We start from the raw sequence: 16890 nt of genomic DNA on the forward strand, positions 1-16890 counted from the left end.
CCGGCAGCAGTTTCAGTTTTTACTTTAGTAACTTTGACCAGCTGGTGTTCAACCTTACTGAACCGATTGCACAACAGGATGAAATTAATATATGGGCGTGTAACAGTCCATCAAATTTGTAAATTGATAGTGCAATTCCAATGTCATTTTGGATCTGTTGTGCAGAAAATACCAATGGGCTCCTTAATTTAGTTCTGCCTTACATTTCCCTGAATGTTAGTAACAACACAATGTGCTGGTTTTTGTGTTTACTGGGCCATATTTCTATATCCTATCATCTTATTGGATTAAACTATGATTCAGTATTATAAACAGATATTTTCCAAAAGTCATTTTTTATCAAAGGTAGGAACAAGTTGCTGTATTTTTTGTAGTAAATATGACCCTAAAAAAAGTTGTAATAGTTACACTGGCTATGGCTTAGCAGAACATTTCAAGCACCTTGCAGACAATGGCTCCAATAAAGCATTTTTATACTGAGTTGAGGTAAAACATATTGCTTTTCTATACGTGAATCCTCCCAAAACTCCTGAGCTCACTAAAACAGCCCCGACAGTTCTTCTAAATAAGCTTTTTTTTTTCACGTCAAGTGAAATCTTTCATTGGTTCAAGCCCTACTTTTAATGCAACCAGTTGCAAATGAGTGTATATTACTATTACTATACAGAAAACATCTCCACACTATACATCTACGCACTTAAACCTTCTCTAGTACTATTTCCTTCGTCTCTCTCTCTCTCTTTCTTTCTCTCCGCTCTCATAAAAGGCACGTCTCTTTCCTGCTCTCTCTCCCCTCTCTCTCTCTCTCTCCCTCCTTCCCTCTTTTCTCACGCATCTCTATTCATCATTTCCAGTCTCAACTCAAAAAGGTTGCACACCGTCTACGATATTTGTGTTTGCAAAATATGTTGAACCGGCAACAAGACATGTTCAGAACGGCCAATCACGGCGCTGCGATTCGATCAGCATTGCAGGAAAGCATTCGGGCGAGAGGGGGGGGGGGTTAGTGACTTTTCAATCACTCAGTACGTATCCACTCTAACCACCCTGAGTCATTTCAACCACGGCTTTCACAACTTATGCCCCTAGCGTACACACAAACCCACGCACATATTTCACCTTCGTTTTAGTGCAAACACATGTGGGTGAACCGTGTGTACTCTGAACCTCCTCCATGACAAATCCAACCTGTGGTCGAAGCTAGAACTTCCTCTGGTGTCCTCAACCTGTACATCCGGTCTCACCCCTGTGTAGCGCATGTCGTAAAACATACAAACGCTCGCCTCCTCTTTCCTTCCCCCCTGCTTCAATCCCTCTCCTGTACATTCTACCCATCACACTGAATAACACTTCCACTCGGTACAATAAGAATATGAATTGAACACTATATAGTAACTCTAGGGTCCCCTGGACCCTCCCCCCCAGCCCTCCATCCTCTGGGTGGTGGCCCCTACCCCCTGACCAGGGTGGGGGCTGCATCATGTGGCCCACCCCTCGGACAGGCGGATCCTCTTCAGCGTGGGACTGTGGTGGCCCTCCTGGCTGGACAGCGGCTGCAGCAGGTAGGAGTTGCAGTTGCCGTTGTCATTGTTGCCGCGGTGATGTTCGTCGCGGTCGTCGGCGCCGTCGTACGAGCTGCCGCAGCTGGACGCGCTGTCGTCCGGCGAGTGACCGGAGTCCCCCGGTGCCCGTCCGACGCCGGCGGTGGAGTAGCCGGCAGTGGTGCCGGCGTTGTTGGGGAGGAGGCCGTTGCCGCCCAGCCGGGGGTTGGCCATCCCCCCGCCGACGCCGCGGTCGCGGGGAGGGGACGCCGGCTCGGACTTGATGTGGAGGTTCTGGTGAGCCGAGGTCAGGTTCAGATTGGAGTTCTGGCACAGCGTTCTAGAACACAGAAGGGTGATGTTGAGACACCGTTCTAGAACACAGAGGAGTCATGTGTAACATTCTAGGACACAGAAGAGTATTGTTTCATTTGGTCTAGAACACAGAGGAGTGATGTTGAAACAGCGTTCTAGAACATTCTGATTACAGCGTTCTGATTAAACAACAGCGCCGCTGATGTTTAGTCAGCGTTCTAGAACAGAGGAATAATGTTTAATCTGGTCTAGAACACAGAAGAGTGTTGCTTAAACATGGTTCTAGAACACAGAGGAGTGATGTTGAAACAGCGTTCTAGAACACAGAAGAGTAAAGCATAATCTGGTCAAGAACACAGAGGGGTGTTGTTTAAAAAGCGTTCTACAACACAGAGGAGTGATGTTTGAAAAACGTTCTAGAACACAGGAGTGATGTTTAACAGGGTTCTAGAACACAGAGGGTTGATGTTTAAACATGGTTCTAGAACACAGAGGACTGATGTGCACACTGTGTTCGAGAACACAGGAGGGTTAGATAAACAGGGTTCTAGAACACAAAATATGGATAACCAGAAAGAGAACAGCAGGCAACTAATACAATAGTTATTATATTTGGTATCCATTTGCTAACTTTACTTTTGTTATTTAAAACCTGAAATAAAGGATAAACACTCTCGCAAGGTTCTGCAAACGGAAGGAGAGGACTTTGCACGCAGAAAAGAAAGGACCCTCAGCACCCAAAGACAGACAAGGACCTAGAACAAGACGAGTGAGGGGGAAGAACAGCGCTGAGGGCTAGCATACACAAACAAACCACAAGGCAGCGCTCACCCCATGTGCCCCATTGTGGAGTGCTGCAGGGACTGGAGCTGCTGCTGCTGCCAGTTTGTAACCGAGCCCAGACCCGAGCCCCCGAACCCAGACAGAGACGACAGGTCCCCGCCGAGGGAGTACTCTGGAGGAGACACAGTTCACAATTACATGAGAAGGGGGAGACACAGTTCACAATAACATGTGAAGGGGGAGACACAGGTCACAATAACATGAGAAGGGGGAGACACAGGTCACAATAACATGACTGGTTTACCCTCAAGGAGACAGAGTACATTATAACATGACTGGTTAGCTCTAGGAGAGACACGGTTCATAATAACATGACTGGCTAGCTCTGTAGGAGACACAGGTCCCAATAACATGACTGGTTTACTCTCAAGGAGACAGAGTTCATTATAACATGACTGGTTAGCTGTAGGAGAGACGCAGTTCATAATAACATGACTGGTTAGCTCTGTAGGAGACACAGGTCACAATAACATGACTGGTTTACTCTCAAGGAGACAGAGTTCATTATAACATGACTGGGTAACTCTTGAGGAGACACAGTTCCTAATAACATGACTGGTCACTAGTTAGTCTGCTCTTTTTAGGGGTCATCTTGCTCAAGGGTGCCCAAATGGTCTGCAGATATTGGGCATCGAACCCAGAAACTTTGGCTGGGAGTCAGCACCCTAACCACTATATTCTGGCCCTCTCTTTCATGTAATAATATATATTAGCTTTTTGATGGAACATCCAAAGCCTCTTACAATACCGTGAGTGCAACAACAACATGCAATAACACTCTATCCAAGTGGGTTTCCCAGTTCAACCTGTTGTACCTCTGTGCTTTTATCAAGAGGTGTATGCAATTTAATCAAAGGGTTTGGTTCACACCTGTGCCATAGGAGCTGGACAGTGGGGAGGGATACCCCCCCATGGCCTGGCCAGTGAGGCCCGGGGTTGCTATGGAGACGGCGGGTGTTGTCAGTGTCTGGCCAGTCTGGGAGTGGTTTATCCTCTGGTTCTAGAAGGGAAACAACATGATAGACATCAAACTCTATTGTAGACGCCGTTTGGTGGAGAGTTATAATTAACAAGATGAAGAAGAGAAATAATAATAAGAGGAGAATATTAACAAGTGACCAACCTTACAAAACAACATAGCCACATTGGTAATTTAACACTTTACTTTATACATCATTTAGCTGTCATAACCGCAAGGGGGAGTGAACTTCTAATTGAGGATTCAGTCTCTCTCTCTCTCCCTCTCTCTCTCTCTCTCTCTATATATATATATATCTTATCTCCATCCACCAATCAATCAAACTATCTTTATATCCTTCCCTCCATCCATTGTCTATCTATCTGTCTGTCTGTCTGTCTGGCCGTCCGTCCGTCCGTATGTCTGTCAAGAGGCTGCAGGGTCGTCTCACCATGGTGGCCATGTTGTTCTTGTTGGCGGGGGGCAGCAGGGGTCGGAGGTCAGGCTTGCGGTTCACGGCCATGGGGGAGGGGCTCTTCGACTGCATGTTTTTGGTCAGTCCTCCAGGGGACATGAGACCCGGAGAGCCACAGTGGTTAGCATAGCCCACATTACCTGACAGGGGAAGACATTCATTGCCTTAATGACATTGATTCAGCCAGTACATCTTGAGTACCTTTTGTGTCTCTACATTGCCTACGGCAGCCCAGCCATTCAGGTATTTGTTCTGTCTATAGGGGTACAGCATTTAACCTTACCTTGGGTAATGGCAAATGTTTGTGCAGCGATACTGTAGGCAAATGCTGCGTCTCTCTCTGGGGATAGTGTTTGTAGCCGTTCTGGCTATCTAAAGGTACAGTTTATGTGTTGAGATATGTTGTGTCTACAGTATTAGAGCACATGGGGTGAATGTGGGACTAAAGGCACATGTGGTGAATCCCTTACCGATGCTTGAGACTACAGAGTTTGACAGCTCCTGGCCCATCATTCCTGCAGAGATCACATGAACATGCAAGTCAATAACTATGTTAACATAATAAACAAGTGAATATGCAAACATACAAAAATATATACAAAAATGAAACTTTAATATAAAATATTAAAATATCATATTCTCTAAAACAAGGCCCGCTTAAAGTATGTCCTACAGTGTTGTGTACTCTCTGCCAGCATCAGGAGGAAATGATCAACAATGAGTTGCCACTTGTCCGAGTGAGGCTGAAGCAAACTGCTCCTTAAATGGCCATCATCGTCACCGAGATGCCCGGTTCGTGAGGTGAGTGGGCAGTCCACTCCATTTATAGCTGCCGTTTAGCCCTCACATCGGGGCTGACCTTATGTCATGACTCTGTGTTCTGATCGGGACAAAGGCTAACACAAAGACTAAGGAATAAGGAATAATTGTAGATTTTAATCGTCTTCAATATGAGGGCACAAGGAATTAATGAATGAATGAAGCAGTTGATTAAGTAATTAATTAAGTAATTGATGAAGGAAGCGTTGCAGAAGGGAATGAAGGAAGTTAAGTAAATACGTATTAAAAGCGAGTGTTTCAGTAAGATAAACACAAATCCAGTTTGTACCAGTATTTCCAGTGCTGGGGGGTCTATGTGGGGACAGGCTGTTCCTCTGTAGAGACGGGTGTGTGTGAGACAGGGGCAGAAGGTTATGGTTTGTCAGGGTGCCCCCTACAGTCTGGTGGGTGTACAGCAGTCCACCGGGGTTGTTCCCTGAGATGGAGATACCCATGTCGTAGTTAGATTGGGGCATGGCCTGCTGGACAGAAACACAGAAGAGGATTCAAACAATGTTCCAGTACTGTATGCACAGTAGGATTTACCTTTGAAGAGTGTTGAAATAGTGGGCGCTAGTGGCCACAATGTGAAACTAATGTACAGATCTAATTCGTTTTATTTACCTAGTTTTTTAATTTAAGATCAACTTGAATTAACTCTGTGTTGTATATTTTTTACTTTCTATAAAAACAAATACACTTTGAATGAATCGATTGCTGTACCAAACGTGTTAAATAAAGTTAGCATTTAATTTCCAAATGCGCCAGGGCAACATGCTGTCACCAAATTTCCGAGCATCGTTCACAGCAGATATGCTTATAAATAGCCTCCATGCATCCGCAGACGCGAGCCTTTAAGATGAGTACATGGTTTGACCGATGAGATTAACCCCGGTCTCATAGCACCGGGTGCTACGGCTATGAGCTATCAGTAGTGAAACATGAGTCGTGTCGCTCACACAGAGTCTCTGCCGGCTGATCATGAGGTCGATGTCATCGTTTATCTTGCGGTACTTGTCGTCGGACTCTGGGCTCTGGCCCGCAGAGTCATCAGCCTCAATGTCAGGGCTGTCGCAGCCGCCCAGACCCTTCTTACGCAGCGTCTGGGAAGGGGTGAAGAAGGAGGTACAGAAGGAAAGGAAAGAAGGAAAGAGGAGATGAGAAAAATTATAAAAGGAATGGAAGGAATGGTAGGAATGGAAGATAGAGAGCGACAAAGAAGGAAAAGGCAAGTAAGAGAGAGAAATTATGGAACGAATCCAAAAAAGCGCAAAAGAAAAATGAAAGGGAGAAATAATAAGGCGAGAATGAAACAACAGAAGGAAAGAGAGAATAGAAAGAGAAAAGAAACAAATAAATACATTATTTGGGTTTGTAGTTTAAAATGTAAGAAGACAGTCAGTACATGGAACATTACAGGGAACTTCGTTGCGTTGGAAGGACAACTGGAATACAGAAATGTACACTTCACACACAAGGGGGCGCCATCGGAAAGGTTTCCACAAAACCAGCGAAACTTGTTAAGGGCCGCCGATTCTACAGTAAAGTAGGGGACTTCATGGGGGTATGTATATGCAGTTTTAAACAATCCAAAAGTACAATATCAGCCCCAAGTTGTGTCTTTAAGATCAAGATATACATGTGTAAACAAATTTGTGAGTCTGATTTCAAATTAATTTGGCATTCAATAACTATTTGGTGTGCAAATAGGAGCTCCCATCTCTTCACCCCACGCAGTTTGGAGGCATTTGCCAACCATACTATATCCTGTCTTTAAAGTACAACACTATTTAGCCATGTCTCCAAAGTACACTTGTGTAAGCTGCTGCTGACCTGCCTCAGCAATGTACAGCCTGTTGGCACACACACACACACACATGCTCACACCCACGTGCGCGCGAGTGCTAGCCTAGCGTAACTCGCCCAGCCATCTTGGTCACGTCCACCTGTTGTCCACATTGGCAGCAAAGGAGTGTGGCTCAGCCCAGCCACCGCCAATACAAGCCCCAGTACTGGGGGCACTACCGTAGAAGGACATCTCTCCCCCGCCACACCCCACACTGCCTACACGCCCCCCACCCCCTACCCCTGGTGCATGACGGGATCTAGGATCACTCTCACCCATCGATTCCTTCATGGAACATCAAGCGAAAGTCTTCAGCCGTAGCCGTTAACACTGAAAATCACGTCCCTACAATACAATCTATTATGAGTCTAGGACCCCCACACACACTCACAAGCAAACTTATTAAGGACCCTCGCATGCATTCTGTGGTTAACCTTGATACTTCCAGGAATGCAGTTTAGTGTTACCTTGGTGAGTGTGTGTGTGTATGTGTGTGTGTGTGTGTGTATCTCTATCTGCGGGGATGTGTGGGTGTTTGTGCCTCTCTGCCCTGAAGTGTGTCTCTCAGCGTGGATGTGTGTGTCTCAGCATGGATTTGTGTGTGTCTCTCTGCATGAATATGTGTCTTTCTCTTTGTGTGGTTGTGGGTCTGTGTGTGTGCGTGTGCGTATGTAGCTCTGCGTGGACGTGTGTGTACGTGTGTCTCAGCATGGATGTGTGTGTGTGTGTCTCTCTCTGCGTGGACATGTGTGTGTGTGTGTGTGTGTGTGTGTGTCACTCTGCGTGGACGTGTGTGTGTGTGTGTGTGTGTGTGTGTGTGTGTGTGTGTGTGTGCAAATGTAGCTCTGCGTGGAGATGTAGCTCTGCATTTGTGTGTGTGTGTGTGTGTGTCGGGGTAACGGGGGGTGACAGGTGGTCCAGACAGCTGACTGGCGGGCAGCTGAAGATGTGTTGTGCTAGGAGACGCCGGACAGCAGAACTATAAACCAGCCCATGACTGCATCCTTCACCCCTTCACCTAGACCCCGCCACGCCCACACCGCATGTGCCCAGACGCTGCCCTTCTCATTCTTTAATTCACGCACACACACACACACACACACACACACACACACACACACACACGTATCTGCGGTTTATCATGCCTAGTTGTGTTAAGTGTAAAAAATCGACCAGATGTAACTTTATTTGGAAGAGGAAAACATTCTTAGTGTTCAGTGACTGTGGTAGACCTGCTTTAAACACTCAACTATAACTGCTGTTTGTTCTACAGAATGCTGTTATGTTAACCGACTTATAGGGAATACGCTTAAACAACATGCATCTCTAGTGACGGCCTCATACACTCCTTCTAACAAATTACAGCTTTAAAAGTAACCCAGAAAAGGACCCGGTGTGTGTGTACCTTAAATAAAAAACATGAGTTAAACTTTTTTAACATCAATCTGTTCCTCTGCGAAAATCACAAGGCTAAGAACCTCTCCACATCAACCTCTGACACGTTAAAGACGCAGACATGAAATCTGCGACGTAGGTTTGGGGTTTTAGCTCGAGACATGGGGGAGTAGGCGTAGGTTCGGTTCCGGAGGGAAGCAGTGAGGTAATGCGGACACCAGAGACCGACGTGACTCAGTAGTACGACACCGTTCTTCATTCGCTGTCACTTCTTTGGTTCGCTCCAGTAGCGGTTCACGGCTTGCATAGCCTACGCTAACGTATTTTACGCAAGCAAAAAAAAAAGAAGAAACTGCACTCCCACAAACACACAGAGCCTGCTCCAGGTCTATTCTTAGCCGCGCTGCACTATTTATAGCCCGACACTACCGGCTTCCAGACGTTCAACAGGGAGGGACCTCAGCCAACACAAAGAGAACTCTGGTTCCTGCGGGAGAGTGTGTGTGTGTGTGTGTGTGTGTGTGTGTGTGTGTGTAGGAGGATGTGTGCGTTTGTGTTGTACACCATGACAAAACAGCTGTTTCTAATCTAATACACACCCTTGAAAGGGACACTGCGTCAGAGTTGGGCTGTTCTGCTAACAAATCGGTCCGAGTATATCGATCGGCCCAAAGTTTTGTTCAAAGGGTTTGTCGTGCCATGTTGCTACGACGACAACGTTTTCAGATGGTTGGGTTGAAATGTTAAAGGAAGTTAATAGCGATAAATACAGTTTAGAAGCCTTCCCCTGATATTCAGTTTATAATCACCAGTAGACATACATAGTATAGTCTATATTGAAGTGTTAATGTGTTCTTTAGTCACTATTTTTACCCTTCCCTGTATTTCTGTCTGCTCTATACAGGTCCTCATTATCATAGAAATATATACATAGATAGGTGCCACATTGACTGCATGTGCTTGACAAAAAAAAAGTTATTTAAATGTAAAATTTAGGATTGAATATGAATTTAAGACGAATCATTGAAATTGGTTTAAATGTTACAGCTTTATTGCGTTTTACCAGGAAAAACTCATTTCCCCATTTACTTGTATTTGTTTAAAGACCATTTATGGCCTGTCTAATATGGTATCTGATTTGACATGCCAACGTGTGATGTCACTATCGAGTCGATTGTGAAATGTCTTGTAATGTCTGATCAGCATCTCAACTGGTAGAAAAAATAGTGGACCTTTCATGCTGGATTTACTTTGCTCCCCCTTTAACACCCACACTACACCAGGATTGTCTCACTGCAGGCCCACACCTACACACATTACTGTAACAGCCGGAAACAATTCATCCCACCCCATCTTATGTTTTCTCCATATGTTTAATTAAAGCTGTTTGTTGTAGCGGACCTCCCTTCTTTGTTGCGGCCCTGGAACAAGCCGGTCGTTACACTGTGCAGCCAAGCCGAGAAACAAACATGTTTACAAGTACGGGGTTAGAAGTTCTCCAAACTACAAATAGCCACAAAGAACCAAGTTTTCATAAAGCTAGCCCACGAGGCAGCCTGTACAGAGCGGAGACACTGGCCAACACCCCCACCCCTCCGTCGGTGAAAAAAAGATGATTTTAAACAAAGGCGCCTCTCTTCTAGTACATTCCTTTGTAGCAGATATTTCTGGTTGAGATTTTTCACAGCTCCGCACCGTAGCAGTAAGTGTGTGTAGCCAAACATGAACCCAGCGCTAACCCACGCCTCCGTATATCGTCCCATACAGCAGTGACTCAGCATCACAACACCGTTACACAACTATCCACATTCCACATAATAGATAGGAGGGTTCCGCCACAGCCTGTCTGTTGGTGTGCTGGCTTTTATTTTGAAGATCCATGGTGAATATAATACATCCTATTGTATTATTAGCAAGCTTACGTAGGATTTATGCGGGAGGGTTCATCTTCTTCATAACAGGAACCACTAATGTAGGTTACCTACTAGATAAGGTTTATGTTTTGCCAAACCAGAGAGATTAAACGTGTTTAAGAGAGGGTGATGAATCTCATATCCTGCTCATCTTCCAATCATAACATGGAAAGGATCAATTCTTTGTGATTTCCAATGATATGATCAAACAACGTTTGAAAACTATTCACTAGGTCTAGTTGAACTTCACCAGACCTAGACTATAGAGCCTTAACTGGATCTCTGCTCCTCAACCCACTGTGAGTTAATGCATGGAAATCAATGTAATAACAGGATGAAGTGCTAAAAGAGGGTCAAATAATGATAACAAAGTCAGTTTGTGGTGTGCAGTGCTGCAGAGACAGATGCAGGAGCTAGGTCTCCACTGATTGGCTAAGATCTGAAGAGATTACGGTAACAAGGTAAATTGGATTGCGGTAGATTACAGCAGATTACCCCAGGGGTAAACCCTGTTCTGGATCATGATGGTAGAGGAGCCATTGGGGCGTAACTCGTGTCGGGCGCGTAACACGGCAAACGTGTGAGCAACAGGCATGAGACACACATGTACTGTCTCACATGTACCTACAGCGTCCAGCCAAAGTCACTGGAAGAACCACAATTGGTTTCTCTGGTTACTGGTCAATCTTCTTAAGAGTTTGCTTCTAACTCTTGTTCTTTACCCTGATGCTTTACTTCCTTGGTTTACTAACTGTTATTAGTTAGTAAACCATTATTAAATAAATCTTCCTACTAGTTTAATCTCTTTTTACAAGTTCACTACTAACTTTATTGCAAGTTAATTTATGGTTATTATTACTGGTTTACTCTCTTTTTACATGTTTACTTATAACTTTATTATAAATGAATTTAGAATTATTAGATTTAGAATGAGTTTAACTTTTTACAAGTTTACTTTGAACTATAATACAAGCACACTTCTAATTTATCCAACTAGTTTGCTCAAACTCTTCTCATAAACAATGCTTCTTAATAGTTCACTCTCTGTTTACAAGGGTACTTCTAATTCAATTACAAGTAAAGCTACTTCTTAATAGTTTACTTGTATTCCCCCTGTTCAATTAAAACATTGGTTTACCTCCAACTCTCTTCCACATTTACCTCAATCTCGTACAAGTATGCCTACAAGTGAATGAATCTCTCCTGTGTTAAACTAGTGGCACACATGTTGTGCAGCTTTCCGCATGTGTGTGTGTGCGTGCGTGTGTGTTTGTGTGTGTGTACGTGCGTGCGTGTGTGTGTGTGTGTGTCTGCGTGTGTGCGTGTGCGTGCATGTGTGTGCGTGTGTCTGCCACCCACCTCCACTATGTCCGAGTTGGTCCTGCTCTCGTGGGGCTCGTTGTATTCTGTGTATTTGAGCAGGACCTTGTCCATGTCGGTGCTGGCGTACTGGAACAGCTTGTTGGTGCTGTTGAAGATGATCAGGGCGATCTCGCAGTCGCACAGAACGCTCAGCTCGTACGCCTTCTTCATCAGGCCGAACTTACGTTTGGTGAACGTCACCTTGGGGGGGGGGAAAGAGCCATCGGGAGTGTGAGCTTTGGATTGTTGCTTTGCGTTTGTGTCATACATTTAGGTTAATGGTTGTGTACTGTTGGACTATGGTTGACTATTTAGTCAATTGGTCAAAAACATAAAATCACATCATTTTTGGGGACATGTCCTTGCTTTGTAATATTTAGCCCCTCCCAGCAAGTAGGCGGGAACTCAATAGTCGTGGGAGTAGGAGGGGTTATGGGAGTTTTGGTAGTAAGATTCTTGTAAACAAAGAAATAGGTACGGGTTGGCCAGCAGGTTACTTTTGTGGAATATATCAGTATAGGATGTGAATTGATTGAAATCCCCATCGATCAGCATTGTTATGCTCAGGTTATTTCAAGCAACATGCTAGTAGAGATGTTACACACAGCGACTTTAAGGAGCACGTGGAGGTAGGGCATCTTGCTCAAAGATGCGGACATGGGGGTTGAACCCAGAATCTTACGTTGGGGAGGCCAAAACCCAAACCTCTAGACTATCCTGCCCCACAAACAGTGAAGGCTTAAGGATAAACACATACACAAACATGCACACCCAGACAGACACACACGCACACACACACACACACACACACACACACACACACACACACACACACACACACACACACGCACACACACACACACACACAAGCAGTTTGCTGTGGTACGGAAGGATTGTGACGATGTTAGTACTGCCCATCTGCAGGGGTCAGGAAGCACATGTGCCTGCACTTCCTGTGAAAACAGGAAGCAAGGAACCACTACCTCCGCCTTAGGCTGTTTGTGTGTGTGTGTGTGTGTATGTGTGTGTGTGTGGTTTGGGAGAATAAGAGATAGAGAGAGCGAGAAAGCAAGAATGAGAGAGATAGCAAGAGAGAGAGAGAGAGAGAGAGAGAGCGAGAGTGAGAGAGAGCGAGAGAGAGAGAGAGACGTGTAGTTCAATGTTTTAGGGACAACATTTAATTAAACAGGCCTTTGTCTATCTTTGTTTACAGTGACATTAGGAAGTAAGTAAGTAAGTAAGTAAGTAAGTAAGTAAGTAAAGCTTTTAAAAACACACATTTATAAAGTGCTTAATAAACACACAAAAATATAAGAAATAATAAATAATATAAAACAAAGCACAATGAGAGACAGACCAAACTAAACCTAAAACAAAAACTTCAATGTAACCAAAAGGTAAGACAGGGATGTAGGTCTATAGAAAGGCTTGTCTGTAAAGATAGGGTTTAGAAGTCGTTCAAAAAAGATAAAAGATTCAACAAATCTGATAGATTATGGGGAAAATGGAACACCCTAGAAACTATACAGAATCCCCCGGGTGCCGGCAATGTTTTTTGGTAATAAACATAACTTCTGAACTGAACTGATTAGATCGATTACACCTTGGTCAACAACAAAAAAATTCCAGTTGTCATGACAGTTCATCAACTGATATAAACACACACTGACACAAAGAACTTGTGACGGTCTCATGATGGCATGCTATCAGATTGTTATCAGAACCTGTGAGCAGCAGAAACAATTTAGCGGCTACATGTTAGCATCCCTGTGTAAGCGGCTACATGTTTTCATCCATGTGTTGTAAGTAACATCTTAGTGGTTAGGTAACCTGTTAGCATCCATGTGTTAGATTCAAGGTTTTGACGACTGCATGATAGCATCGACATCTTAACAGCTACATGTTATCTTCCATGTGATAGGGGCTACATGTGACCCAACATCTAGCAGTTACATGTTAGTGGCTACGAGTTAGCGGCTACGAGTTAGAAGCTACATTTAAGCGTGTTTGTACCTGTCGGTTGCGTTCATCCATGATCCGTGCTATCTGAATCTTCTTCCTCCCCATCTTTGTCTCTTGTCGTGTCTTATCTCTTATAAGTTTTTCTTCTTATTCACATCCAGATCCTTTCGGAAGTCTCTTATTCACTCTTCTATCACGTCACAATTCTTGAGTTCCTTTGAGAAATGAGAAAAACAAGTCACAGTTAAAAACAGAATGTCATCCACATTATTCTCCATTGATTGTTTATCATACTGCTTATCTTACAGTGTCATTGTGTCACTGAGGAGCCAAACACCTCTAACCAGACAATCTGGCCTCCAAACCCTACACTAAAGGCCTCTCCCAACTCCCTTAAGGTACTTCAAGGTACAACCCACTGGGGCCTCGTCCAAAAATACAATTGTGATGAAAAGACATTGTTACAAAAACAATGAAAACACTAAATGTTTTCTTAGTAATAGAACGAAAGTATGTGTCACCACAGTGTTGTGGTATCACTGTTCACATCTTGTCCTTCTTATTATTAATTGAGAACAACAATCTAACAGGTCTAGACTAACATGCGTACTTGCATAGATAGGCAGACACAGTAGCTGAAACCACTAACCAACCGCCATTACCACTACCTTATTTGTGAGCATTATTTTGTACGTTTCTAAGCTCGGTGAGCATTAAATGATAACCGAAGAATCCACTGAAACGTTTGCTGAAAACCTTACCGCTAGACACATGGACTATGAAAATAACAGCCCATACACACGTGAATGATCCTCGACTTCCTGTACTCCCTGCAGCTAGATCCCTAATCCAGCCCAGTCCAGCACAGTCTGGTCTTAACGGTTCACCCCTAGCCAGCCAAACAAACATCCCATGTGGCTCTCTCGCCATCCTGCTTCTATCTTGCTTCTATCTTGGTTCTAAACTCTAGCTTGGTGGGGGGAACTGAATGTGGAATGCCGCATTCAGTTCACACAGCTAGTGTTTAGAACCAAGATGGTCACCAGGTCAATAAGGCCCAATCCCAGTCGCGATTCCCTTCACCACAAATTCTTAACGGGATGAGATGAACATGGAACACCAGTGGATACAGTCTAATATACAGTCTAGAATGTCTAGAATGGCCGTCGGCAAGTGGGGTCCATAGGTTAAAAGACCTAAGTTGTTTGTCTGTAAACGTCCAGCGAGAGAGACTAAGTCAACCTAACCTTCACCTTGCTTCTAATAGGATCTGGACAGAAACACACGCATGCATGCACACACACGCACATAGACACACACAAACACATAGATACAAACACATGCACACAAAACCAACCCTGCCTTTCTAAACAGACACTCAAACAGGAATGCGTCACTGCTAGGAAAGTGGAGGAAGGGAAAATAAAATATTTGAAAGATGGACAAAGATCAACTCCACACGATTCGCCGTTTAACAGGAGTGACAAGAAGTTAAATCTGTGATCACTGCCTGATGCATTTATCTCAGCGCTCCCTCACACCCACACTACAAACTTGCTGCTGCTATTTTTAGACGCCACGTAAACCAAAAAAGGACACAGAGGAAAAAAAAGAAACATAAATGAGAGTGAACTCTTTACCCCAAACAACAAGAGGACTGGTTTCCAGTTTGGCAAATGAAAAGGCATGGGAGCCAGATTGGGAGAGATGCGTCCTCATTTGTCCTCAATTAGTATAGTTGGTTCTCATTTGTCTATTCTCTTCCACGCACCCTCCATCTTTTCTCTCTCTCTCAAGCTGATTATATCTTTCTCTCCTTTTTAATTCTCACTGTTGCTCACTCTCTCCATATTTGTGTCTGCCTCTCTCTCTCTCTTTATCTCTCCATCGTTGTCTCTCTCTCTCTCTCTCTCCCTCTCCTCTTTCCAATTAAAAAAAATCTTAAAGAAAAGTCCTACCATTAAACTTTGCGTTAAATGTACGCTTTTGGTTGTTGTTGTTTGGTGTCCGCCCAAACACACACACACAAACACACACTGAAAGACACACACACAGCATGCAAGTGAGTGCGCACACACTGTGTGTTGTTGTGTCTCTGCGTGTGTCTACAGAGTGCGGCCGTACATGCCAGCAGAGCGACATGTGGCACTGCCCTTGTAGTACTTGGCAGGGCACTGGTGCGGAAGAGAGCGCCAGGGTGTGTGGGAGAGCAGATATATAAATATAATTATAAATATATCCATCCCAACCCCAATACAGTAATACACACTCATTATATTGGGATATTAAATGAACCCCCCCCCCCCATTAGTTTCAGGATAATCCAACAGTGAAACCAGTGTTTGTAAGTCAATAAGATACATGAGTAGTCTGATTATGCTACTGTGCTACGGTTAGACACTCTAAACAAAGACGCACAGTGTCTGAGCTCTTTCCCACCACAGGCGATGAAGAAGTAGGGTGATATTGCATTGTAAAGCTCTAATAGCATATCATATGAGCGAAGTATCCCACGTTAGACAGTAGCTTAAAGCAATGTTGGAGATTGTAAAATTCCACCAGATATTTGCCCTGATGGGGTGTATCCGTAAACCCATGGTTTATTGGCCCCACATGGAGTATAACACATCGAAACTAAAACCACCCTATAATAATCTTAAAGTTGTATAGTCCAATAGGTGTTAAGACACCGCTGTGATATGATAGTGTCGTACACTAGAGTCTGTTTGGGTTTAAAAGCCCACCAAGTTGGCGTGACAGGAAACTATATAATGGATTCCTCGTCTGCCACATTTCATGGTCTAACATGAATGGGCCTCATCCGGACGAACTGTTTAAGACATTGAGGTGTGGGTTAACAGAAGTCCTACATGACAGATGGGTTTGTAAAAGAGTCAATGAGCTTATTCAAAAACGAGGCAGGAAAAGCAAAACTGACATGTAACTTTAGGATAGGTAAGGCAAAACCGTTTTCTAGCTCACAACTTCTGAAACAGCAGGGGCTGTTAAGAACCATAAGCACCTGAAATAATAAGGACTTTGTAATAAACAAAATGCCGAGTCTTAGGTTTTCCCCCGGAAAAAGCAAAAACTTTTCTATGAAAAGGTCCTTTTAGAGAACGTGAACGGCCTACATGTCCATGTTGTGTGCAGCAGCAGCAGCAGAACCCTGGCTGTGATGTCACGTTATGGCTTATTCAACTCTGTCCGCTTTATCTTACCGAGAAGTTCACATCTGCTCCGGTCCACATGTGGCCGTGACAGCGTAGTCCACCACAGATCGCATTGGTCTCGGCCGAAGTTGATGAATAAGTTTTTACAATGACTGATCCCCACGAATTCCTTTTTAAAAAACGAACCTCTGGCCCGACACGTACAAAAATAACAACCCCCAAAAAACGACCTTACTTCACTCAATGTATCTCACTGGTAGACGGACATGTCGGACATGTGTAACGGGA

The 16890-nt window shown here is 44.2% G+C and overlaps 1 protein-coding gene across 4 annotated transcripts in view; it reads right to left on the bottom strand.

The window, feature by feature from the left end:
- Positions 1 to 1391: 1391 nt before the first annotated feature.
- The window catches only part of LOC307074752 (myocyte-specific enhancer factor 2C-like), a 16162-nt gene continuing 663 nt past the window's right edge, over positions 1392 to 16890 (bottom strand). The window contains exons 1-10 of one of the 4 annotated variants that reach the window (XM_079735046.1): positions 16651 to 16806; positions 13481 to 13644; positions 11465 to 11668; positions 5911 to 6054; positions 5241 to 5433; positions 4603 to 4647; positions 4109 to 4272; positions 3570 to 3699; positions 2688 to 2811; positions 1392 to 1881 (exon numbers count right to left, since the gene is read on the bottom strand). In XM_079735046.1, coding sequence (XP_079591172.1) covers positions 1479 to 1881; positions 2688 to 2811; positions 3570 to 3699; positions 4109 to 4272; positions 4603 to 4647; positions 5241 to 5433; positions 5911 to 6054; positions 11465 to 11668; positions 13481 to 13534 — 1461 coding nt within the window. In that variant the 5' untranslated portion in view covers positions 13535 to 13644; positions 16651 to 16806 and the 3' untranslated portion in view covers positions 1392 to 1478. Of the gene's footprint in view, positions 1882 to 2687; positions 2812 to 3569; positions 3700 to 4108; positions 4273 to 4602; positions 4648 to 5240; positions 5434 to 5910; positions 6055 to 11464; positions 11669 to 13480; positions 13645 to 13735; positions 13784 to 16650; positions 16807 to 16890 lie in introns of those variants that run through there. The other 3 variants (XM_079735047.1, XM_079735045.1, XM_079735048.1) reach the window with 3 other exon arrangements.

The sequence above is a fragment of the Pollachius pollachius genome (genome assembly GCF_949987615.1).
Source record: "Pollachius pollachius genome assembly, chromosome: 4".
Lineage (NCBI taxonomy): Eukaryota > Metazoa > Chordata > Actinopteri > Gadiformes > Gadidae > Pollachius > Pollachius pollachius.